The sequence below is a fragment of the Podarcis liolepis genome (assembly GCF_965112155.1).
Source record: "Podarcis liolepis genome assembly, chromosome: 3".
Lineage (NCBI taxonomy): Eukaryota > Metazoa > Chordata > Lepidosauria > Squamata > Lacertidae > Podarcis > Podarcis liolepis.
The window spans coordinates 17,677,100-17,704,577 of record NC_139557.1 but is presented as its reverse complement, the minus strand read 5'-3'; the positions used below and the strand labels follow the sequence as shown (position 1 = coordinate 17,704,577).

Here is a 27,478-nt window from a genome sequence, read left to right as displayed (position 1 = left end):
CTCACTTGAGACAGATTCATATGACCGTCATGGGAATGCATTAAGAATATTCAAGCTATGAAGAAATACATTTCTATCCAATATATCACTTGATGTATCAGCTAGTAATCAACACTACTGAACATTAAATTTTATTCATTTTGTAAGATAATATTTGTCTCTAATCGCATGATGCAACAGCTAAAGTATAAATCTGAAATTTAATACAGTCTTGCCTTGGTTTTGGAACAGTTTAGCTCCTGAACATTTTGGCTCCTGAGCGCCACAAACCCAGAAGTGACTGTTCCGGTTTGCAAACTATTTTTGGAAGCTGAACGTCCGACGGGGCTTCCGCATCCAATCAGAAGCTGCACATTGGTTTTCAAACGTTTTGGAAGTCAAACGGACTTCTGGAACTGATTTCATTTGACTTCCAAGGTATGACTATATAGTGCTTGATTAGAGGCATGGAATTTCTGAAGATAAAGGTAGGGAGCTCCACAGTTGAGGAGATAAACAGGTTAACTGTGGTAGTTTTCAGACAATTGCCTCATCCACATTCTATGCCCATAATGTTAGCAAATCCTAATTCTTTGATCCTGAGAATAAGCCTGCCTACCCACACCCCAGAACAAAAAGTATAACAGAGAGGCTTCCTGCACATGCTATGATAGCACAATATAGTACAGCACAAACTTACCTATTATTATTAATTATTATTATTATTATTATTATTACTATATTGAATCAAATGGTACTTTAAACTGAGAGCAAATGACTGACCCAATATCACCCAATGAGCTTTATGGCTGAGCAGGGATTAGAAACTAGGTCTCCCTAGTCAAAATACTGTTAGTTTAACTCAGGTGCCACCACCATGGCACTCATGGACTTACGCTTGCCTACAGAGGCCTTCTCTAGCACAGATAGGCATCACTATCCCTGATGAAATTAGGCTTGAATTAACCATTCTACTGCAGTAAATATAATGGGGGGGGAGTACCTATGACCATTCTGAGTTCCAAATGTGCCCAAGGAACAATAAATGATAGTGTCCAATAATGTAACATCTGTACAGACTGCTGCTTTCCTCCACTGTTTCATTCCAGATGCATCCACAACTGCACTGCAGCCTAGACCTCCACTTTTTAAATACTTCGTCTGTCCCAGCAATGTCCTGCTCCAGGAAGCTATCAATGATGGACCAGTCCCTAAGCAGTCATCACCACATTGGCTGTGGGGAAGCCTCTGGCATGATTTGGATGTCACATTAAACCATAGTTTAAAATTAACTATTGCTTAACATGAATAAGTAGAGTGTTGGTGTGTGCTGCTTGAAAGTTCCCAATTTGTTTCGCTACCCCCCACCTCCTGCTGTTGCCATGTCAGAGAGGAATCAACCAAGAGTCATATTTGTGCCATGTGTGAACCACCATTCATCATTTGCTTCTCTTCAAACTATAAGCAAAAGCTAGCCTCTGCTTTCTTTCTTCCTGGCTGTGGCAACAGCAGGAATTGGAGGGGGGGGGAGTGAAGCAGGGACATGAGCAGTCTGCACTAGGACATTGCTCATCCACATTAAACCATTGTTTTATTAATGGTTTAATGGGACCAGATCTGTGGGGCCTCTGTCTGCTGGCTATGCAGATCTAGTCAGAGTTTTCTCTTCCTAGGGTACAGTAATCATTGCTTATACATAATACTTAACATAATAATAATAATAATTTGTAAGGGTGCATGGATTTTCTCATCTTTACCTAATATTGCAGATTGGTGCTATCCTCTGGTTTCTCTTTGTCTTTTCAAAAATTAGTCACACACTATTCCCCTATCTACAAATTTGCTACAGCTAATGACAGAGCATAAGTTAATATTGATCCTTCAGAACTCTGAAAAGAACTGTGAATGCACCATCCAAAACCATTAAATCAGTAATGTAGCTAGTGATGCATGGGGCTCCTGAGCAGAATCAAAGTACTTCATTGCTAGGCTTTAAAATTTCTGTCTGAATACATTAATTCAAACTTAAAATTGTATACTTTCCCAACATTTTGGCAAACCAACAATTTTAATTCTGTAGGAATGACTTTTCCATAGTTACTGAAAACTTAGGATACTGTAACTGTTTGCTCTTTCTCGGGTTCAAGAAACACTAAAATTCAACTGAGGGAGAAATAGGTTTCATTCCCAAACCTCTGTTCTTTTTGGCATATATATGTGTCTGTTGTAAATTGGCTGTTTTTCAGGACAAATGAAGCATCTAAGTACTTAAGCAATGTTTTATGATAGTCAGAAATGGAACCCAGGTGTTAAAGGAAGTCAATATACTTTAATTCCTTTCACACTTACAAGCTACATTTTTCAAATTAGGAACCATGCATGCCTAAAGTTCATTAATCCTCTGAAGTTGCACTTCTATTGTCTTTTAGTTTAATCATAACACCCAAGAACAAGTAAAGGTCATACACTGGGCTAGAGTTTTAAGATATTTTTGGTGACTTTCAACATTAACTTATTGCCTTAGTTATTAGTATAATTTTTTTTATTAAACAAAGAAGAAGTGAATCAATGGTTACTCGCTACAATGAGAAATAAAATTATTTATCAGTTAGACAAAATGCATTGAGAGATGATGATAATGAAGCTTAATAATACGCCACCTTTTCCCCTGATATGACTCAAGGCATCTTACAGATAAAAACAAGAATTGCTAAAACATAGGGGGAAACTATCATTAAAACAATTAAACATTAACAGAATTAAAACTATATACATATATAGAATCTGTTTAAAACAAATAGCAGTAAAAAACAGTACCAGCCCTTTCATTAAATGCAGTAATTGGAGATTCTTCATAGCAGAGAGAAAGCCACCTTAAACTGAGTTAGACCACTGGGGTCACCTAGCTCAGTACTGTCTATACTAATTGGCAGTGGCTTCCCAGGGCTTTAGGAATGGTTATTTTCCCAAGCCTATACAGTGGTACCTCAGGTTACAGATGCTTCAGGTTACAGACTCCACTAGCCCAGAAATAGTACCTCGGGTTAAGAACTTTGCTTCAGGATGAGAACAGAAATCATGCTCCGACGGCGCGGTGGCAGTGGGAGGCCCCATTAGCTAAAGTGGTGCTTCAGGTTTCAGGTCAAGAACAGTTTCAGGTTAAGAACGGACCTCCAGAACGAATTAAGTTCTTAACCTGAGGTACCACTGTATAGAGATGCCGATGATTAAACCTGGGGCTTCCCACCAACAAACCACATGTTCTGCCATGGAGCACACATGACTCCCTTCCCTCCCTCTGGTTCCTACAGCAGGCTCCAAAGATTTACGGAGGGGGCTTGCCCCTTATTTTTAGGGTATTTATTTTACTTCCAATAACTGAATCCTAGGAACATCCTTGCAATTTAGGAAAATGCTAAGGAACCAGTAATATGCCACTGACAGTGCAAAAGCAGTGGTTGATTCATTACCGCTAGTGATCACAGGCTTCCCCGGTGTCTTAATTCCCTTCTTCTGGTTTAGCAAAATGATGAAGTTAAAGCCAAATGCCAGCAGTGACAGGTGGAAGGAGAAATGGGGGCAGCAAGCTGTAAAAGGTGTCAGTTCCCACCAAGGTCAAAGCTGTATCCTACACATCACTTTCTTTAGAGAAAGCAAGTGCTATAGAAGCCCGGAATATTTAAGTAAAATGTTATTCTGAAAAGCCCAATATAATTATTTTAATAGAAAAATGCATGTTTTCTCCACCCAAGTCCCATAATATTAAAGACAATGAAGAAAAATAATGCTGGTGAAGAAAGTATTTTTTGCACAATGCAATTATCTTTTTCCTTATCCAACAGAAATTCCCACCTCAGCAAAGAAGAACTGCTTGACAGAAAGGAAAGTATGATTAATGTGGTCTCCAGATATTAATCACTGTAGAACATGATACAGTGCAAAATATTTGACACTGTATAAAATAGACATGAACTAAAAATATAAAACTATAAACAAGAATTGAATACTAATTATAGCAAAAATGAATTACCATTACATTTTCTCTAGCTATATCACCTATAGAATTCACAGCTAGACTTAAAACTTAGATAACTTCCTGACATTAAGAAATGTAAATCCAGCATTGCTAAGTTGAAGTTTTACAATTATCTACAATTTATCAATAAAAGAACTAAGGGTTATTCCCATCTATTGTCACAGCAAAGCGTTTTCTAAGCTTGCCGAAGCATTCAGATTGGCTACTCCAAAGTGTTATCTGCTAGCTAACTTGTTTCCCTTCTGTGTCAGTTTGAAAGCAATGCAATTTGGACCATACAGGGTACCTTGGTACTTGAACGGCTTGGCTCCCAAACAAATTGGCTCCCGAATGCCGCAAACCTGGAAGTAAGTGTTCCGGATTGTGAACATTTTTCAGAAGCCAAACATCCAACACGGCTTCTGCTGCTTCCAATTGAGTGCAGGAAGCTCCTGAAGCCAATTGGAAGCTGCACCTTCGTTTTCAAATGGTTTCGGGAGTCGAACGGACCCTGGAACGGATTAAGTTTGAGAACCAAGGTACCACTGTATTTCCATTAGGAGGAGTTGTAGTGGAATCAGTTAGATGCAGAAATTACAGTTGCCCAGTGTCTTTGCATGTTTTATCACTTCTCAACTGCAGGTTACAGCAGGCTGCAGTACTGAAACAAACCCGGGCAGCTGTGTATGATATGAATATACCTTTGCTATATTAATATTGGAGCCATCTTATCTACAATTAATTGATATCCTGCAGTCCTTTATTCTGAAATGCAGGAGAACATTTTTAACTTACTTCACTTTTCTAACATGACCTTCCTTTGGCTGTCAAGGAAAAGAGGTCATTGCTCATTTTGTTTGCTGACTTACAAACTAATCACTTCCACTCCTGTAACTATTTACAAGGTTTAAAGTAGCACATTGTCAGTTCCAGCTTCAAATAATTCTCATGGGAGTTCATAATCTGCATGGATTTATGTGCTTCCTCCTTGTTTCTTTCATGGTGCCTGGGCAAGTAATATCTGGACCACAGGGTCCCATCATTATTTAGATGTGAGAACTTCAATAACATTGACTATTGAACTCACATGGGGAAGTTGGCAGACGTGTGTGAATGGAATAATGTCTGAATTGGCCCACGGTAGAAGGAAGGAAGGAAGGAAGGAAGGAAGGAAGGAAGGAAGGAAGGAAGGAAGATTTCAAAGCTCACACAAAGGTGGAAAATGGTGATGAGCTGAAGAAGAAAATCACACCGTGAGAATTTATAGCAGAATATTCACAAACAAATTATGTCATATGTAGCCTATTCTACTTTTGGAAAGAATGGCCCTTCCAGTATTAATTATAAGGGGTAAAAATCCCTGGAAGGTAATAGAATGACTTTATTAGGATTACAATATTTTTTGAAAAATGAAACACAATGCAGATTATGTTTTTTGGTCAAATAATTTCTTATATAAACAGCATTACTGGAACCAACAAAATGCAGCATTACCTGAACCAATCTGGACACAGGCCATTTCATGTGTTATCTCCAATTAACATCTCCCTCCCTAAATTTTGGCAAACTTTCATTCAGTCTAATAAACATTCTGAGCTTGACCTACAGTTTCAGACACAAGACCTACAAAATGTTGGGCAAAAAAAAAGACATAATAACAAGTGTTGCTTCAGTTAATTATATGGACTGAAATTTAGCCAAATCATCAGAACAACTTGGTACTTTTATGCAGGCTCATTACCTAAGATTTTTGAGGCTAGTCAAGACCTCTGCTTTATTATGTCTCATTCAAGAGAAAAGCACTAAATGCAAATACCTTCCTAGGGTTTTTAAAGCAATTTTCACATGGCTTGTAGTTCAAAGGAAGCAAATAGTTCAGTACACCCTAGAAAGTTCATTATAGTTCTTTAAAGCTTCATATGACTGGGGCAGGGGGAGTGCAATTAATTCTATAATGCAAAAAGGCTGAAAGCAAGTTCATGAAAATAACTAAAAAGAAAAATCCCACAGTTAGAAAATTAAATAAAAAGATTCATTAATCAACATGGGCTGTACGATCATAATCTGAGGCACTTATCTATGTGCCTTGTCCAAGGGCTGTGAGAGAGGTGGCAATAAAAGAACAGGCCGTTTCAGTGGTGGCCCCACTGTGAGATGTTCTTCCCAAGGCAGTTCACATATTTAGCTTTGTAACTTTTGGTTTCAAAAATCCCCCATCCAGGGAAGAAGAATAGAGTCAGGATGAAACCTTGTAGTCACAGGTAGGGACAGCTATTTATTTAAGCACATAGCTTATTTGGCCCCGAGTAAGCTTCCAGCAAAGTTATTTATTACCGTTATCATTATTATTAAATGTATTCACTGCTCTTTACAGAATCTTACAAACATTAAAAATAAAAAAATAAAAATAAAAAAATAGAACAACAACAGTAATATTCATAATACTAAAAAAGTTCATGCACTGACAACATAACAAGCCTTCAAGTTATGTGCATTTAACTTGTGTGTATTCAGTTTCATGTACTTGGCAAAAAAATAAATAAGAAGGAGGTGGAAAGGGGCGGGCATCCGGGGGGACGATTAGCAATCCCACCCACCATTGAGACCAAGTGGCCTTAACTATACACAATTTTAGCTTTAGGTGTAATCCCCGGAAAGTAACTCTAGCATAAATTGGGGGTTTACTCTGTGTATGTATATATATTTCCTTCTCCACCTTACTAAAAGATGAGCAGCAACAAGGTAGAGAATGGCATAATCTAGAGTTTACTTGTTGTTTTTTGTTTTTGCCTCACCCAAATGCTAGTTACATGATGGAGATCAGTTACATTACTAGTGAGATCAGTACTGCCCTAGCTACTTTACGGCTACAAACTGCTTTAAAGACCAGTGATATCTAATTTTTAAAACCACCCATTTGGCAGCCCCTGTTGTTTGAAGAAATAAAAGAGGTATCGCTGCATTGTACCATGGCCCTCTTTTGGATACTATGCTAACAAGCCTTAGATTTTCATTCACTCACATGAGTACACTGAAGAGCAGGGAAACATGCTGTAACACACAAAGAAAATAACATGGGAACTCAGTCAGTTGCCCAGGTGATAGTGAAGCAACGTGCTGAAAAATTCATGGCTGTGAAGCAGCACCAAAAGCAGACAAAAAATCATTTGCAGCTAGCTTGATTATGAAAGGCAGACTGATTCATGGAATCACAGCACACCCTAGCGACAGCACTATGCCACTTGCCACAACATTTCAGCATTTGAACAGGTAGAAAATATAAGAGTTCTAATTACCTGACCAATCCTTGCATTTATATACACTAATTCAGGAAACTGTTAGTACTGTACAAGCAAAAGCTTGTACTTTGCATTCTATATAAAGCACATTCAGATACAATTCATTATTTCCATCCAGTATTTAATGCCAGTCAAAACTCTTAAAATTCCTTCCACATAAACTGAATGCAGAACCAGTTATTAGCAAACGATGACCTTCAAACCTGTATTTCTGGTTGGAGTAATTTACAAGGCAAGATTAATGGGTAGGTGCAAGGGGAACTTTTCCTTAGTCCAATGCTCCCCAAAGATACCCCACTACCCTAGGATGACTTCTGGTTTCAGGGCCAATCTGAGATAAAAAATTAGAACGGCAAGGGGGTCATTTGCATGAGAGAATTGGTGGGAAGGTTTGGGCACCCTCTCCTCGAGTCCAACAAATATTCCATGCAAGTACCCATTGAAGTACATATCTGAATTACAACACACACACATACACACCCAAGTGGAATGTGCTTCATTCCACCCAAGTTCGAATATCATGAGCTGGCTCTCATAGATCGATGCACAAATGTATGAGAGAGAACACTGAAAAGTTAAGATTCAGAGGCAGAGCACATGTTTTACCAGAAAAGAGCCCCAGATTTAATCTCCAGGATCCTCAGTTAAAATGGCTCTCATGTAAGAAAGATCTCTGCTTCCGAGACTTATTTCCATTCAGAGTCAATACTGCACTGGGTGGACTATAGTTTCTCTAGCCAGTTTAGGTTAGCAAACCAGGAATGAGTGCTGGGATCATTCACTCCCTACTTCGATCTTACCTTCTGTACTCTTATCTTAAATAGCAGTTCCCCCATCAACAACCAAAATGGGGTGATCAGTTAATGCCAGTTTACTAACCAAAAACAAAGAGGGCACCCAACAGGAGGGAGCAAGAGGAAGGGGAGTGGTTCCACTCACCCTTCTTGGCTTGTTAAACTGTGATTTAGCACAGTGGGAAATGTACAGTTGAACAGGGATAGTGTCTAGCATTTCTGCTATTTAACGTTACGTTATTCAAAAGGCTCCGTGCCCCACTATTTGGAAAACTTTATCTATATTCTCCAAAGTCTTTTTAAGTCAAATGTTAAACACTTAAGAAAAATGCCATGACAGGCTAGCATAATACAAGGCTGCATGCTTAGCTTATCTAATTATATGACTTGAAGCTTAAAAGTCTCTGTATGGGCCATAGTGCCAAACAATTTCCTGAATATGCTGCATCTCTGGAAACAGGAAATAAATACAGTCAAATTCAATTAGTGCAAAGCAATAAGTTACATTATTTGGATGATTGGCTTTATGTTTCACTGCATTTTATTATCCATTATCTTAATTGATACAATTAACACAGCATTTTTCTTGCTTCAGCATAAGATGATCCATGAATCATGAAATAAACACAAAACAATAAGCAAAAAGCAAAAAGCAAACAGAACAGCTACCTTAAAGCCTGGGTGCTGTAATCACCTCATTTCTTATTTTTAAACAATTCTATAATCAGTCAGAAAACAAACACTTTCAAGTCACAATTTCCAAACAGTCAATTAATAAAAGTGTTCTGCCACACATAGAATTTTAGCTAAATTGAATCTATATTTAGCATGATAGGTGAGGGTGGGGCGGCAGCCGGACTGCATGCAAGCTCCACGTGGCCCGAAACGGCATTGTGGGGCTTGTATCTGCCTGCCACCTCCCCCTCAGCTGCTCTAGAGCTGAGGGCAAGGCGGTGGGCAGATTCCCTGCAGGCTCCGCGCTGCTCAAAAAAAGCAGTGCAGTGGCTGCAGGTGCCTGAGCCACCGCGTCATTCCCAGGAGAGATGTGTGGCTCAGGCATGGTAAGTGATGCCCCCTGCAGTATGGCACCCAGTGCCCCCTGATCCCCCCTAGATACACCTCTGTTCCCAGTGATAAATATGTTACATTTAGGAAAGCCCAACTATTATTTTCCTCATCTGTAAAGATGCACAATGATGGCAATCTGAAATACTTGTACCAGGGATGGATCTACTATGAAACTAATGAAGCTTAAGAAGAAGAGAAGAAGAAGAGTTTGGACTTGATATCCCGCCTTTCACTCCCCTTAAGGAGTCTCAAAGTGGCTAACAATCTCTTTTCCCTTCCTCCCCCACAACAAACACTCTGTGAGGTAAGTGAGGCTAAGAGACTTCAGAGAAGTGTGACTAGCCCAAGGTCACCCAGCAGCTGCATGTGGAGGAGAAGAGAAGCAAACCCGGTTGACCAGATTATAAGTCCACCACTCTTAACCACTACACCACGCTTAAGCTTCAGGATCCATGATCCTGGAGGGGCCCCAGAAGTGACTGCTTTAAAAAAACAACGGGTCTAGTAGACCCAACTTGAGTTCAAGCTAATTTTTTGTTGGATATATTTCAACAATCCGAAAGTTTGAGACTCAGTAGCATAGATGTTGGAAAGGTGGAACATCAAAGTAAGTTGTTCTGCTGTGGCTAATGTAACCTCCCCCCCCCCCCCATTTTTAACAGCGGTCAATACCCTAGAGGAATAACAATGAGATCACAAAAGTACTTAAGTGGATACCAAAACACAAACATCTACAGTTGAAATAAGCTAAGCAAGCACCACTGAAGCCTGTGACATTGCACAAACTGTGAGAGCTCTTTCTAGCAATATTCAACCCACTGCTAACACTTTTGATACAGATGATAATCACAGTGGTCAACATGAAAGTACTGCAGAACAGAGACTAAGCAGAAACATGAACAGGAAGCAAATTCAGGGATTTCAAAGAATACAGTGACCTTGGACACTGGCGCATAACAGTTGATTTCATACAGAACATGGGTTTTTTGCAAAAAAAGAAAGAAAGATGTATATACCAATTTAAGCAGGGTTTACAAGGAGCAAAAAATAAGTTTCTCAAACAAGTATTTTGGAAAAATACTTCAGTCTAAATTAGTGTATAATACCTCAGAGTAAACACTCTGGACGAAGGTAAACTAATGGACCTACCCTGCATATGGTTTTGCTGGATATCATCCTCTGTTTAGGTGGGTTGAACTTGTAGCACCCTATATATACCCTTTTAGGAGCCACCAGCCAATAATAAACCAATGCTTCAACTTTGCACATTAAAAGGCCCAGGAAAGCCTCACCTTCTCAAGAAAAGATGCAATATTTCAGTTATATCCTCCATATGTGAAATGATGTGCTCAAGAACAAAATCATAATAAGGCTGCACACAGTTCTGCACACAGTTCTGTTCTGCTAATAGCAAGTCACAATTAAAGCTTATTCATAGCAGCTTTCTCCATCCCACCCACACAGTCTTCCAGTCTTCAGCACTGCTGCAAAATACAAATAGGCTGGCTGAACCCAATATTATTGGGCATGCTTCTGAATTAATTCCTCCCAGAAAGCTACAAGAAGAAAATTTTAGCTGTGTGATAAATTAAGTTGCCAAATGAAATGGATTAGCAATCCACGATGGGCTGTCAGATCAATTTCAGATTTAAATTCCTCCTCTCCCCTCACCTGTTCATTAAGCTACAGATTCATGGCAACCTCAGTGACTGATTATGCATTAACAAGCTGTTCATGTGGGGCGGTGGGGCTCAGTTAGTCAACAGCCTATACTAACACGTTCATTTAAACATAATTCATGGCTAATATATTCAGTTCACAATTCCAACATATAAATACCCTACCTCTACCTTGAAGTTTAATTTTTGGCTTGACAAGGCATGAGATGCTTCATAAAATTAAGATGCAGCTAAGCAAACGAGAAAGTCTCTGAAGGTCAACAGAAGCAGTGGGAAGAGTCAAGCAGTAGGACTTCATGCTCTATGTAGTTTAAAACTGTAAGTTGACACTATGCTTTTAAGATGGCGGTGTTTCCTAAACTATTTTCTTTTCTATAAATGATCTTTACAAAGAGCAACTGGAATTATTTTTTCACATGAAACGTAGAGAATACATTTTGCCGTATAGAGTAGATATAGATCTTGTATTCGGTAGGTACTGCAATATGATATGATAGTTGCTTCAAATGTGCTTCTGGCAGCATTCTTAAAATTCTGTACCAGTAACTAATCTGTTTTTACTTCTACATGAGAAATGAATCACCATCAGTTAAGTAAATTAAAAGCTACATTATACTTTTCAACAGATTTACCAGCCACAAAGCCTCATTTCTTGCAAACTCTGTTGCCTAACCATAGCAATTTATCTTTATTGTCTCAGTGAAATGACACCAACACAGAAGCTAGTAAGGAAGCAGGACTAAAATTACTGATGTCCACCCCAAAGTTGAGAAAGTTTAGACAGGTATAAATAAACATGGTCGGGAAAATGTTGTTCCTGTTTTTAGGCATGAACTTCCGTCAAGGGAAGTACAAGAGAAACATTAGTTCTAGCATGGCACAGTCATACCTCGGGTTACAGATGCTTCAGGTTGCGTTTTTTCGGGTTGCGGACCCCTGAAACCCGGACGTACCGGAATGGGTTACTTCCAGGTTTCGGCGGTCGTGCATGCGCAGAAGCACTAAATCACGCTTTGCGAAGAAACACCGAATCGCAACCCACGCATGCGCAGATGTAGGTTGCAGACATGCATCCCGCATGGATCATGTTCGCAACCCGAGCTTCCACTGTACAGTGGTGCCCCGCAAGACGAATGCCTCGCAAGACGGAAAACTCGCTAGACGAAAGAGTTTTCCGTTTTGGAGGTGCTTTGCAAAACAAATTTCCTATGGGCTTGCTTCGCAAGACGACAATGTCTTGCGAGTTCCTGCTGGTCCCCCCCCCCCTTTTCTAAGCCGCTAAGCCGCTTATCAGCTGATCCGATCAGCAGATAAGCCGCTAAAAGCCGCTAAAAGCGCTAATAGCGCTAATCCGCTAATCCTTCAATGGGCTTGCTTCGCAAGACGAAAAAACCGCTAGACGAAGAGAATCACAGAACGGATTCTTTTCGTCTTGCGAGCCACCACTGTATTTATAAACTTCATCAGTTTGATACTACCTTACTCTGATACTCAAGGGCAGATCACAGAGCAAGGAATATTTTGTAGCAGAGTCTTACAATTATGTCCACAAAGGCTATTAGTCTGTCACAAACATTTTCTGCTTTCTGAGCTCTGGCAGAGGAGGGATGGAGAGCCAGGGCCAACATCAGCAGCAGGCATCCTGGAGCACCTGCCAAGGAGGACTCAGCACATTGGCAAGACCTACTGCTGATAACTGCCCTACACCCTCCCTGCACCCTCCTCTATTTTATTTTTCTTGCTAGACATTCCAAGCAGCAGCACATGGCAGGATTTAGCAAGCATTGTGATGTTCCATGCACCCCACTGGAGGATTGTGAGAAATTAAGACAGTAGCACACAGCTACCAAGCTCTGCTATTGCCTACCTCCACTGCCAGGTAAGCTCAGTAGCACCATCAACCGGGGAGGGGGCCCATCAGAGAGCACTTTGCCAGGGCTAACTCAAACCTGAAGCCAACATTCTCGAGAGTTTTGTCATTCCTGCTATGGCATGCTGCACTTCTACATAAAAGTGTGAAGAAAGGGGGCTTCCCTCATCTGGCAGCCTACTTGCTAGGCACAGAGAACAGACAACACTACAGCTCTTCTTGGCTCCCTTACTCTCCCGCATGCAACTCCTTGTCACCTATGCCCACCAAATGAGTGATTAAATACAAGGATGTTCTAGTACAGTGATATAAGTTAGCAACTGCCCCACCCCGTTCCACTCTATTCCAGGTCCAAAACAACCAGCCTGTTGGTGGGTCGACACCAATTGAACATGTGCAAAATGATCGCTGCCTATACTCAGAATATTCAAGGGAAGACATGATGAGTAGAGGAAATTTACAGCAGGACAAAAACTGTTGTTATTTTTATCAATTAGCAAAAGCAAGCTTTTAGCAAAGCAAGAGGGACCCTACAAAATCATTATTGTCCTCACCCCCCAATTTGCTCCTTTCCCCACAGCATTCTCTTTTCCTTTGTTTCACTCTTTTTCGTGTTACATTGGTTGACCATTTTCAGTTACTGTGAAGTAGGGCCAAACTACATACTAACCAGAGTTACTCCAAAGTCAGCACTAGGGCTGACAACAACAACAACAAAATCTTTATTAGGGTCATAGACCAGCATAAAAGGGTGGGATGCAATCATTTAAAATCTGAAAAGCATTTTGGAAAGCTAAAAGGTATTAAAACAGAAGGTGAATATAAAAGTATCTGAGAATTTAAAAGAAGCTAAAAGAAGGGATAGGAGCATTGGGCAGATGTGGAAAAGAATAAAAGGTTGATATATAAAGGACTTTAACTATTAATTTATAGAGCACTCTGATATGTTAATTAAATCTAGTTTGTGGCACAGGTCATCCCCCGATGAATTTTGAGCACTGCTATGCAGAATCTAGCAATATTGTATGTTGTAGCAGGATTGGTATCTGAGAGCAACAGGGAGGTATAGAATTGCCCTGTGCTCCCCAGGTACTTATAAAGTAGTGGGGAAATCAGGCTAAAACTAGAACTGAAAATGAGGGTGGGGAAGGAATGCTCATGCAAAAGGGAAGTGAGGGAAGAAAGCAATGCAATATTACATCCTTACTGAACCACTGTGAAGATGCAAGAAAACAAAGTTGAAGCAATTTCAATTCTCCTGTTGGCTTTGGACCTGCTTGTACAATCCCTGCATTGCACATCTTACATGCAAGCAGCAAAATGAAATCTCATTTAAAAGGCCTTATTTATCCAGCATCATCCTATGACCCCCACACCATCCCCATATACAAAATTTAAATTCTGTTGCAAATAATGTGATCAGAATCAATCATAAGAGATGTACACTACATTAACATTACATTAACAGCTTCAAACAGATATGATTTGCAAGAAATCACAGAAACTGACATCATTTTCTTGATGCTTTTGCAGGGATTATGTACTCTGTGATTCTACCAAACCCACCCAATACTGTATTGGTGATAGAATTTAGTACCCTGAGAATCTCAACTGTCATTAAAGATCAAACTAGTAAATTTCTAGAGGCTCTATTGATGCAGTAAACCAACAAACCCTTGCTTCATGTTTCAGACCACATGTAATTATTATTACAAAGCAAAAGATTCATACATAAGCCCTCTTCAGAATATTGATAGAAAAAATCATTGGTGGTTCAGTAGTAGAATTCATGCATGCCATGTGGGAGGCCCAGGTTTCATTCCCACCCAATGCAACAGTGCTTTGATTCCTGCACAGCACCAAATACCATGCAGTTCTGCATATTTTGGCCTCCTACACCCCAAAGATTATCCGGATATCTTTTACTGGACACTTCTATTTCATAGGTCGTATTTAACTTTTTAACATTTAGCACCTACCGGCATTAACTATGGCATCAATCTCAAGCACCGTGATATCACCTCTGTAGAGGGAGACTTTCTCACTCAGATTTTTCTTCTCCAGCAAAGGTTCCTGGGTGTTTTCTTCTGTAAGAAAATGAAAATATCTTAACATACACACCAGTAGCACCACGCACTGAAGAAAAAAACCCCATAGTGTATAGCAGAGGATTAGTATTTTACAACTGTAATTTTAATACTATAAGGATTAAAATTAGATCTACTCATTACCAGCAGCTGTGTTAACACACAACAATGAACCAGACTTCCAAGCTTATCATAGTTTATCACGAACAGACAGCTTCACTCCACCCCTGTCATGAGCAGGATAAAGAAACCTGGAAGCTTTGACTTCACATTACCTCTGAGTCAGGGACTGGGATTTTCTCCTTAACATGGCTTCAGGTTGATTACTGATTGTGATTTGTTAATTTTATGTTTTTAAGTTTCTCATAACTGAGACAGAATCAGTATAATGGCATAAAACAAAGTCAAGTAATGTTTGTTATAAAACAATAAATATTTTATTGTTAAAGTTGGAGGTAACCAATGACAAATAGCCCCAAGAAGCAGATTTCCATCCTTTTTTAAACAGTATTATTAAATGGACACTTAAATGGACACAGGGACAACTGCCCATTCTCAAGATGATACAATATACAGAATTGCACCACTGCAGTCTGCTAGCTTTCATCAACTGTCATGCTTATAGCTACATCTACATAAAAATGTGTGGAAGAGAGATGTGCTTGAGGGAAATATAACGCCTTCTATATGTAAGCTAGACTTACAGTGTAGAAGCAGATTTTGGAAAGAGCCAATTGCAACCCTACAACAAATCCAAAACAAAAAGAGATTACATCAAAGACAACTCCCAAGACTGGAGACAAACATAATGGAATCAAATGTTCCCAGTTTAAGAAGCATGCTCTTACATCCATTGGTGTCCTCTTTATTATCAGGAAATGCTTTTTTGCACACCAAAAGGAAATCTATTCATCCTTACACGGGTCTGTGACACATATTATCCTGTATAATGTGCTAGAGAATGTGAGCTGTACAGAGTAAAGAAGCGTTACCAGTGTGAAGTTGTTACCATTTTTTTTACAGCATTTTGTCATGCTCAACTGAATCAGCAAGTGGTAATGTAACCTAGTCATCTGAAAATCTTCACCTACTGATTTATGAAGATTATCTAGCTATTAAAGGCACAAGAACAAGCCAAGAGGTTTGTTGATGAATTGGCAGCTGTAGTGTTAACAACTTACACATGACCAGGCCAGCAGATGCAGCAAAAGGTTTAGAAACAAGGAAGTCGTTTTTGGAAGACCCCATGAATGGGCTGAAATGTATAATAATAATGCTAATAATAATAAATTTTATTTATACCCCACCCTCCCAGGCCAGAGCCGGGCTCAGGGCAGCTAACACCAGTAAAATTACAACAAAAACATAATGGGGGGGGGGCAATTTAAAATACAGGTTAAAATGCAATTTAAAATGCAGCCTCATTTTAAAAGTAGCCCATAAATCAAAAGCATAAGAGGAGGGAAACAGAAGGGTCAGACTGAGTCCAAACCAAAGGCCAGGCGGAACTGCTCTGTCTTGCAGGCCCTGTGGAAAGATGTCAAGTCCCACAGGGCCCTAGTCTCTTGTGACAGAGCGTTCCACCAAGTCGGGGCCAGTACTGAAAAGGCCCTGGCCCTAGTTGAGACCAATCTAACCACCTTGAGACCTGGGACCTCCAAAGTGTTGTCATTTGTGGACCTTAAGGTCTTCCGCGGGACATATCAGGAGAGGGTGTAATGCCCAAATTTGCCTGCCTTGACATTGTGATCATGTTAAGAGAACCATCAGAGAGTGAATGTAGGACTTTGGGTTGCCATATGTGCTCTTTTTCCAGGACACATCCTCTTTTTCAGGTCCAGTTGCCATATGTCCTCTCCCCCCCCCCCCACCCCGGACATATTCTCTTTTTCAGGATCAAAATTTATGTCTGGGCGCATTTTAAAAATTTGGTAAAATATCCAAGATTTTTGTTTTTTGTTTACAGTAACCCAAGAAAATTATTCCAGTGCATTAAACTCAGATCTAAGGCACCTGGCTAAGCTAGTCTGCAGCAGATAATCACAACAAAGCAGCATCTTAAACTAGCTACATACAGTATAAATTCCTTCTCTTGTGGCTGGACTAAAAGGATGGTGGCTCAGCTGCAAGATCTTGGAGGAGTCTTGGAGGGCAAGAGTTAACATAGCGATCCGTAGTCAAAAGTAGAAGTCGGCAAATATGCCCTCTTTTTTGCTCTTCAAAACATGGCAATTCTAGAGAATGTGCTCTACCAGAACACCAGAACTAATTGGGTACCATAGTCAAGGCTCTTGGACTGCATTGGCCTAAGGAGGGGGAAATTGTGGCAGATCACTAGGCTTGACCAGAAGTAAAAAAGCTATTGATGTGGTTATACAGTGGTACCTCCAGTTACGAACTTAATTCATTCCGGAGGTCCGTTCTTAACCCAAAACTGTTCGTAACCTAAGGCACACTTTTGCTAATGGGGCCACCTGCTGCTGCCGCGCTGCCGGCTTGTGACTTCCGCTCTCATCCCGGGGCAAATTTCACTACCAGGAACATCTACTTCTGGGTTAGTGGAGCTCGTTACCCGAAGCATTCGTAAGGAGGACGGTACGTAACCCGAGGTTCCACTGTACAGTGGTACCTCGGGTTACATATGCTTCAGGTTACATACGCTTCAGGTTACAGACTCCGCTAACCCAGAAATAGTACTTCAGGTTAAGAACTTTACCTCAGGATGAGAACAGAAATCGTGCTCCGGCGGCGCAGCAGCAGCAGGAGGCCCCATGAGCTAAAGTGGTGCTTCAGGTTAAGAACAGTTTCAGGTTAAGAACGGACCTCCGGAACGAATTAAGTACTTAACCCGAGGTACCACTGTACTAGATTGATACTACTACAGGAAACTACAGTGGTGCCTCGCAAGACGAAATTAATTGGTTCCGCAAGTTTTTTCTTCTTGCGAGTTTTTCGTCTTGCGAAGCACGGTTTCCCATAGGAATGCATTGAAAATCAATTAATGCGTTCCTAGGGAAACCGCTTGCCAGGCTGGCGGTGCGGAGAAGGGCTTTTCTCCCCACCGCAAGCCTTCAGGACAGGTACGGGAACAGAGGGGAAGGCGCGCAGCGCTTTCCCTCTGTACCCGGGGCTTGCGTGGGAGGAGGGTTTTTCCTCCGCACCGCCAACATTCAGAACAGCATTCTGAATGTTGGCGGTGGGAAGGAAAACCCTCCTCCCACCCCAAGTCTTCAGGAAAGCCATCCGAAGCTGGGCGGCGGGAGGAGGCGTTCCCCCCCCCCGCCCGGCATCGGAGCTTCGTTCCGATGCCGGGCGGCGGGAGGAGGCGTTCCCCCCCCGCCCGGCATCGGAGCTTCGTTCCGATGCCGGGCGGGGGGGAGGAGGCGTCCCCCCCCACCCGGCATCGGAGCTTCGTTCTGATGCCAGGCGGGGGGAGGAGGCGTTCCCCCCCCGGCATCGGAGCTTCGTTCCGATGCTGGGCGGCGGGAGGAGGCGTTCCCCCCCCGCCCGGCATCGGAGCTTCGTTCCGATGCCGGGCGGGGGGAGGAGGCGTTCCCCCCCCCGGCATCGGAGCTTCGTTCCGATGCTGGGCGGCGGGAGGAGGCGTTCCCCCCCCCGCCCGGCATCGGAGCTTCGTTCCGATGCCGGGCGGGGGGGGGGAGGAGGTCCGAGGACAGTGGGGAAGACGCGCTGCGCTTCCCCGCTGTCCCAGAGATTTCCCTATGGGTTGTCGTCTTGTGAAGCAAGCCCATAGGGAAATTCGTTTTGCGAAGCGCCTCCAAAACGGAAAACCCTTTCGTCTAGCGGGTTTTCCGTCTTGCGAGGCGTTCGTCTTGCAGGGTACCACTGTAGTTAGGGATTTGCTCTCTGGAGGTAGAAGCTCATGTTCTAATCCCCATGAGTAAACTATATCTGCAGTCCTCTTTCAAAAGCTCACTGTTTACTGAACACCAATAAATGTTTTGACTTGCTTGGAAAACATCTATTGTGCCTATGTGTCACAGACTGGTTAGCTGCAAGAGGAATGGTGGGAGGAACCAGCTGAGGACCCGCCCCCCCCCAGGAAAGAAGGCTCAGAGCCAGGTGATTGGTGGTGGGACAACAATGAGTGGTCAGAGGGAGAAGATTGGGGGGAAGTGTATGAAACTGAAAAGGTAATAGGGCTTAGTGAGTGGAAGGAGTCTGTGGCAAAGAGAAGTCCAGAATCAGAAGTAGGAGAGGAGGCAGAGCTAAGTCTGGCTGGCGAGTCGCACAGGTGTCTCCCCCTCCTGCTGCAACAAGCTCTGCTCCCCTCTAGTCTCCCAGAACCATGAGAGGCATAAAGAGGGTAGAGAAGAAGCTAGCTTCACACAGGTATAGTCTCAAGTTGCTTGGTGGAAATCCAGTAGAGGAGGGGACTTAGGCAGCTATGGGGAGGTGGGGACCTTAAGTCTCAGCAACTGCTTCATGGGGACAAGACCTGGCAGAGATGAGTTCCTATGCTCATTAGGCAGTCCTATGCAGATGCTGTTTTTGCCAATAAAGACTTAACTACAACTTGCTCATTTGTAATTTACTGCTGGCTCGCTCCTATCACCATGTTTTTCGAAAAACAATGTTCAGCAGATGTGTGATTTGAACCAATGTCTTCCATGTCCTGGTATAATGCTTTTGTTCACCAGGATAATGCAGCATAGTTGTTGCTGAGATGCTTTGCTTGTACATCGTTTCTTTTGAATTGAATGCATTTGGGTTCAATAGCTATGTATCTTTATTCTCATAAAACCTTCTGGCTCCAAGCACTGAGCTCCAGTGCCAAGACTTAGAAAGTCTGCGAGACTAATTTTTGCATGTGTGTGAGTGAATGAGAATTACAGGTGTTGCATGAAAATGTTGATTTCTATATGGTTTTTCTATGATATAATGTATGTTTACGTTTTAAAATGCAAGTTTCTTAGAGGCCTTTTAGGTAACAAACAACTATTAAGTCTGATAGTTAAAACTAATAATAAAAAATAGATTTTAATTTTAAAAAGTGAAGATGCCAAAAACTGTTGACCTACTAATTTTAGCATGCTTGAAACCTGTACACATAGATTGATGTGCTTTCTAGAAATATTATGTTTGATTTCTAGATTTTACAAGCAGTTGCTCAATTTAATTTCTCTTTTGGTCATTCATTAATTTTATAAAACAATGCATTTCAAAAAGGAGAAGATTTAACAGAAAATATAGTAAAATAATAATAATAATAATAATAAGGCAGGAAGTAATTTCCCTCACACAACTGCCTGCCACTTAATGTAACCAACAATGCAACATTTTTATCTTAAGTACAAAAGCACCCCAAAGGAAGTTCATTATATTTGCCAGGGGAAGCATGCCACTGGTATTTCAGAAAACTTCATTGAGTTTTCACAGTCCTACACCCTCGATTTCTTAACCAGGTTTGGAAGAACACATGTGATGCACAGGAATGTGTACCACCTTTCCATAGCCCCTCTTCTCTCATGCAAATAATCTTCCTCAACGGTCTTAACCATGGTTAACAGTTATTTGTATATTACAATTAACTGCTGTTAATACAGTTTGCTTCATTTATCTATGACTTCAATACATGGTTAATGGCAGTACCAATGTGGTTAAAACCAGTGGAAGGGAATCTGCAAGCCAGAAGAGGAATACTCAGCCCCATAGTCCAACCACCAAATAATGGCAAAAAGAGATTCCAAAATTAGTAGTGGGATGGGCACACTCTGCAGTTTAGTGGTTGGTAGGTTGGGGTGCTCTGCATCTCACAGTCATCCTTATAATTCTTCATTACTTCTTTCTCCATTTTCTTTTATGCTGTTTTGTAATACTTGACCCAGGACTCAGCTAGACTGGTAAAGAAAAAGCAATTTATACGCATGGTATATGCGATATAACATTGTGCCACCAGATGGTGACATGAAGTCCTGTTTTTCTTTAGCTGTGATCCCTGTTTAAATTTACGCTTTAAACTGAAACACTTATTTGATGTGTCTAGATCCAGCCCCCTTCTGTTCTCACAATAGGGGTGTGATGTAGATATTCACTGCTGATAGCAGTGCTTTAGGCAAGCCCTAAATCCTTGTCAATCGTCTATATTTTATTTTCATAACAGTCTCATCTCCCGGAAACCAATCCTGGTAACAGGGATATGGAACATGACTGCAAAGCTGAAAACTTCATAGCATACAGGTGAGTCTTTAACACATTCTGCACATGCTAACTACTACCCCTTCGAGTGGCTGTGTACCCCATACTGACATGCCTCTGAACTGGGTCATCCACCACCACTCCATACCCCTTGTAAAGGTAAAGGTAAAGGGACCCCTGACCATTAGGTCCAGTCGTGGCCGACTCTGGGGTTGTGGCGCTCATCTCGCTATATTGGCTGAGGGAGCAGACGTACAGCTTCCGGGTCATGTGGCCAGCATGACTAAGCCGCTTCGGGTGAACCAGAGCAGTGCACGGAAACGCCGTTTACCTTCCCGCCGGAGTGGAACCTATTTCTCTACTTGCACTTTGACGTGCTTTCGAACTGCTAGGTTGGTAGGAGCTGGGACCGAGCAATGAGAGCTCACCCTGTCGCGGGGATTCGAACTGCCAATCTTCTGATCAGCAAGTCCTAGGCTCTGTGGTTTAACCCACAGGGCCACCCGCGTCCCTTTGTAGAAAGAATCAAAAGTATGAATCTCCTTCAGGGCTTCCCTATTTACTGGGTAACGTAACATAGGGTGTGAAATATACAAATGAAAGGTATGCAATTCCTTAAAGAATAAGGAATATTGCAGTTAGTGCCCTTAATGCTGCATACAGAATACGGTGCACAAAATGGCAAGAAACAGTGTTCAACTACCATAAAATATTTATTTTGTCTAGATTATAAAATTATCTCCTTTGTATCTGCATAGATCTTTATTAAATGAAAGCACACTGTGGTCAAGGATAGACTTCTAGAACTGTTTGCACATTCTTGTTTTGTTTTTGTATTGTAGAGGTCATTTGATTTTTAGCAATACGGACAAATCTAAAGCCAAAAGGCTATTCTACTGCAAGACATCAACAAAATGCAAAGGACAGCTTTTTCAGCTGACAAAGCCTCTCATCCATCCTCACCTAATGACCTCTATATTCATCCTGTGAACACGCACAGACTAATCAGATGGGTGCCTTGCTAGCAAAGCAGCTGACTATTCCAATTTTGCATGTAAAGTGAGAATAAAATTGAAGGGAACTTTTGCAGAAGTCCAAAACATTTTGCTTTAACATATACCACTAGAGGGAGCCTTTGTCAAGAAAATAACATTTGAGAACTAATATTGAATTTTGGCACAATTGTGCTGGTTTAGTTTTATGAATTAAAATAAACATTTACTACTAAGGTTTTCTCCTCAAGATGCTCCTCATAAATGCACATGATCACAGTCTGCATTCCATTAAAGCATGTCAGTAGAGCATACACCTGGGGCAGGTAACGTAAGGCCCAGGGGCTGGATGCGGCCCAATCACTTTCTCAATCCGACCCACGGACGGTCCGGGAAACAGCATGTTTTTACATGAGTAGAATGTGTCCTTTTATTTAAAATGCATCTCTGGGTTATTTGTGGGGCATAGGAATTCGTTCATTTCCCCAAAAAAATATAGTCCAGCCCCCCCCCCCACAAGGTCTGAGGGATGGTGGATCAGCCCCCTGCTGAAAAAGGTTGCTGACCCCTGGCATACACTTTAGAATCCTAGAATTGCAGGGTTGGAAGATACGCTGCAGAGTCCAACCCTCCCACAACGCAGGAATATGCAGCTGTCCCAAGTGGGGATCAGACCTGCGACCTTGGCATGATCAGCACTATGCTCTAACAAACTGCGCTCAGACTCTTAATCTCAGGGTTGTGGTTTCAAGCCCCACGTTGAGTGAATGATTCCTGCATTGCAGGGAGTTGGACTAGATTACCCTCATGGTCCCTTCCAACTCTACAGTTCTATGATTCTATGACAGCTGCAAGGGCAAGACATTCACACCTTGTTACTTGGATTATTCCAGATTGCATTTTAACTTCACAAAGGTTTCTCAGGTAGATCAAATGTTGTCAAAGAATGAAATCAACTGTTTTTCATTTTAAGGATTCATATATTATGGAGCTTCTGTGTATCAGTTTCTTTCATTTTTTTTATCCAGTACAGAGAAGTTTTGAAAGATCTCTAAGTAACAAAGGTAGCTAAAATTATATTTCTGGTTAATACAAATGCTGATGCAGTAATATCCAGTCTAAGTTATTTTCAACTGTTATAAGTTCATTCTAAAAAGTTTTTTGAATGGAGAACTATGTATCATCTAATTATAGTAAACAACTGTTAACTAATTAGCAAACGCCAAGCAAAGGTAGTGATTGATACAGCCATGGGCTGTTCTTTACTGGTGGAAGTGATTCACTATTAACACAAATTATATCTGGCCCCAAGCAGGGGAACACTCTAGAACAGATCAATAGTCCTTAGCTTGGGTCATTTCTTAAAATGTTTTGGGAAGGGTTTCATACAAAGTCATTAAGGTAGGTATCCAGGGGTCTTTGTGCAAACTAACAATTCAAATATAATTGTCATGGCATGCTAGACACTTAGATAAAATCGGTTCCTTGAGGTACACCTTTCTCTTCAATTACATTCTTTGCTAACATGATACTGTGGCTCTTTTCTTCTTCTGCAGTTGGATCATGGTGTGTGGGGGTGGGGTGGGGTATATATCTGTGGGTGGGTGGGTGGGTAGGTGGTGTGGGTGTGTGGATTGCCCCAGCCACTCGGGGTGGCTCCCAACAAAAACGAGTAAAAACACAACCCATTTATTATTTAACACATTTTTATATCACCTTTCCTCATTGTTACACCCAGTGAAGGCAACATATAAATCATAAACTGATTTTAACAAAACATTTGCACAAATTAAAAATCAGTATAATCTTTCAAAACTCCTGGACAAATGAAATGTTTTTGCTTGGATCTTAAATAAGAGTAATGTTTATATATTAAAATGTTGATTATTTTTAACAAAAAATACTTCCCAGCATAGTTTATAGAAACAAACAAAAAACAAAACGAAGACAGTGCTACTCCTCAGACCTACAATGGAAAAACAACAACAACAACAACACAAAAAGAATAGGGAGATAAAAGGAAAAAAGAAAGCTAAAAGTCAATGTAGCTTATTGCTTTATATGGCTTATGAGTAGGTTGATAATGGCTATCAGTAGTGTAGCATGCTTTCTGAATATAAAGTGCTCAGGATCTGGCAAAGAATTATGAAAGTCAATATATCTCATACACCACTGATCACCACCTGATTTCAACCACTCTGGCCATGTTAAATAATCATATTGCAGCTCAAAAAGCCACAATATGAACAGGCCTCCCTCTGGTCTGGAGCTAGCAATTAAACAATAAAGCATTCCACAAACCACAGCCTCTCACATTGTCCAAATCAGAGAATTATGGTGAACTGCCTTTGACTCAGGACACAAAACCAGAGTCTGAAGTTCTTTTAACATCTTGGCTGGTTCCAAAGCTGCCAATCTCAAGCTTCCTGCTTTACTTTAAATGGGAAATATTGGCCCAGGGAAGACTTCTTGGCCTGCTTTCACTGGTTTACCACAATGATGCTCTCATTGTTCAGAGAGAAGCCAAGCTGCACAAATACTTACAGCACATGTACAGAGTTCAAGCAGAACTGAGCTACTCAAGTAAGAGCCCCTCCCTTCCATGATGGAAGGAAGGTGGGATATAAATATAACAAAAAAGTATTTTCTGGAGACTAAGGTTTACAGCAATTAGGAGGGCTGCACACAGTTTATAGAGGAAAGTATGGCAATGCAAAGAGGCTTTAGCATGGGAAAGACTAATTTAGAAGAGGCATTCTAACTGTCTTTCTACCTGACAGGTTCTGGTTAGATCTACAGCTCTTACATTTGAGAGAGAAGGACTACCTGGACTGGACTTGGTGCTTACATGAAGTTGCCCATTTAGTGAAGATTTGTAGGGAAACATGAGGTTTGAAGCTCAACATCAAAAAACCTAAGATTATGGCCACTGGTCCCATCACCTTCTGGCAAACAGAAGGGGAAGAAATGGAGGCAGTGAGAGATTTTACCTTCTTGGGCTCCATGATCACTGCAGATGGTGACAGCAGTAACGAAATTAAAAGATGCCTGCTTCTTGGGAGAAAAGCAACGACAAATCTAGACAGCATCTTAAAAAGCAGAGACATCACCTTGCTGACAAAAGTCTGTATAGTTAAAGCTATGGTTTTCCCAGTAGTGGTGTATGGAAGTGAGAGCTGGACCATAAAGAAGGCTGATCGCCGAAGAACTGATGCTTTTGAATTATGGTGCTGGAGGAGACTCTTGAGAGTCCCATGGTCTGCAAGAAGATCAAACCTATCCATTCTGAAGGAAATCAGCCCTGAGTGCTCACTGGAAGGACAGATCCTGAAGCTGAGGCTCGACTCCCTGGAAAAGACCCTGATGTTGGGAAAGATTGAGGGCACAAGGAGAAGGGGACGACAGAGGACGAGATGGTTGCACAGTGTTCTCGAAGCTACCAGCATGAGTTTGACCAAACTGCGGGAGGCAGTGGAAGACAGGAGTGCCTGGCGTGCTCTGGTCCATGGGGTCACAAAGAGTCTGACACAACTAAACGACTAAGCAACAACAACAAATGAGGCAAATCTTGTCTCCCAAGATTCCACTGTGTGCCATAATTGCCCCATCTTTTGCCAAATATTCATATGAACACGCACAAATTCAAAGGAACCCTGCTTGAAGCAAAGCTTGCACATTTCAAGGTGAATGGGATGGGTAGAATGCTCAGTTGGAAGAAAGCCAAAAAGATGAAAGCCAATTCTAAGCCAGCGCCCAGTTGTTTTAATATAAAAGCTTGAGAAGAGTCCCAGAGAACAGGGTTCAACACACCAAACAAAAACTCAAAGAATAAAAAACGCTGTTCAACCTACAGGCACCAAGCACACAGCACTGCAACATATGACTGGAAAGAACAGGAAATTGAAGGGGGAGAGAGAGAAACAGAGGGAGAGAGGGAGAGGAACAGCATGCATAAAGAGGACAGATCCGTGCTGTAAAAAATGTAACATGCAAGATCATATTTCCACATGGAAAAATTATTAATACATGAAAAAAAGTTAAGTATTAGATCTATAAAATGTTAATAACATTTTAAAGAACATGTAAGTGCACTTTTAGTCCTTTCCTGGCCCCATTGGTCACCATGTACTATTGATGTCTTGACTGGGAGTAGTAGTAGTAATAGCTCAAAGTTCAGTTGCTAGGTTACTGGCAAATCAACATTTAGATCATCATGGGAGGCTAGAAAAAGAATGCATTTCTGTTTTCACAAGATAACTGAATAATTTAAAGAGAATACTTCCTTCTACCCTAATTTCCATTCTAGCAAAATAGCTATTGAATTTGCAATAGCTATGTAGTCAGTTATGATGACCGACTGAAATGCAGTAAGAAAAAGCTATAAACACAAATTTAGCAAATTATGAAGAAAGGAAAAAATTGAATATGAAGTATAGTTCTGCCTTGTAGTGAGGTTTTAAAAGGTGTTACTGCTGATAATTCATCTTAGAGAAGCATTTGCAGTTGCAATACTACTCCATATTCAAGGAAGCAAGCATACGGCTTCTATAACTTTTGGTTATTAGTTCAGATTCCCTACTACATGGCAGCCTATGGGAAACATGTTTGCCTTTTGAAAAATGCTGCTCAAAGTTGGTGCCTGCATCAAATTAATAAGTGACATTCTTGAGTTCCGCCCTTTTTAGGAGCAATATCCTCTCATTATCCACTCCCAAGATCACTTGGAAGCCCTCCTGAAACTAACAAGACTTTAAGTATACATATTCAGGAGCACAGCCTCAGAGGAGAAAATAACTGCAACTTTCAATACAACACTAACTGTGGTCCTAACAGCATCCTTCCCTCAATTTGTTATATTTCAGCAATACTGTATTCTAACACCTTTTTTAAAAATAGACTAAAAACTATGCTTGGAGAATGTCGGTCAATTGATTTGTCAAGTAAACCCTGTGTACATTAGTGTGTGGGCATGGCAATGAGGTTATCTTCAAGTTAAAGACCTACATTGGCTCCCAGTACGGTTCTGAGCACAATTCAAAGAGTCAGTGCTGACCTTTAAAGCCCTAAACGGCCTTGGCCCAGTATACCTGAAGGAGCGTCTCCACCCCCATCATTCAGCCAGGACACTGAGGTCCAGCTCTGGGGGCCTTCTAGCGGTTCCCTCTGTGCGAGAAGTGAGGTTATAGGGAACCAGGCAGAAGACCTTCTCGGTAGTGGCGCCCGCACTGTGGAATGCCCTCCCATCAGATGTCAAGGAAAAAAACAATAATCTGACTTTTAGAAGACATCTAAAGGCAGCACTGTTTAGGAAAATTTTTAATGTTTGATGGTTTATTGTGCTTTTAATTCTGTTGGGAGCCACCCAGAGTGGCTGGAGAAACTCAGCCAGATGGGTGCAGTATAACTATAACTATTATTATTATTATTATTATTATTATTATTATTATTACTACTACTACTACTACTACTACACTACTACTACTACTTAGGCTGCAGGAAGGGCCACAGGACATACTACAGCTCCTGCTGACTCAAC

General features: G+C 41.2%; 1 protein-coding gene across 9 annotated transcripts in view; it reads right to left on the bottom strand.

The window, feature by feature from the left end:
- Positions 1-27,478, bottom strand: part of MACROD2 (mono-ADP ribosylhydrolase 2) — a 993,596-nt gene that overhangs the window by 955,406 nt on the left and 10,712 nt on the right. For 6 of the 9 annotated variants that reach the window (XM_083495642.1, XM_083495644.1, XM_083495646.1 and 3 more), the window contains exon 3: positions 14,684-14,791. In XM_083495642.1, coding sequence (XP_083351768.1) covers positions 14,684-14,791 — 108 coding nt within the window. The remainder of the gene's footprint in view (positions 1-14,683; positions 14,792-27,478) is intronic. The other 3 variants (XM_083495643.1, XM_083495645.1, XM_083495639.1) reach the window with 1 other exon arrangement.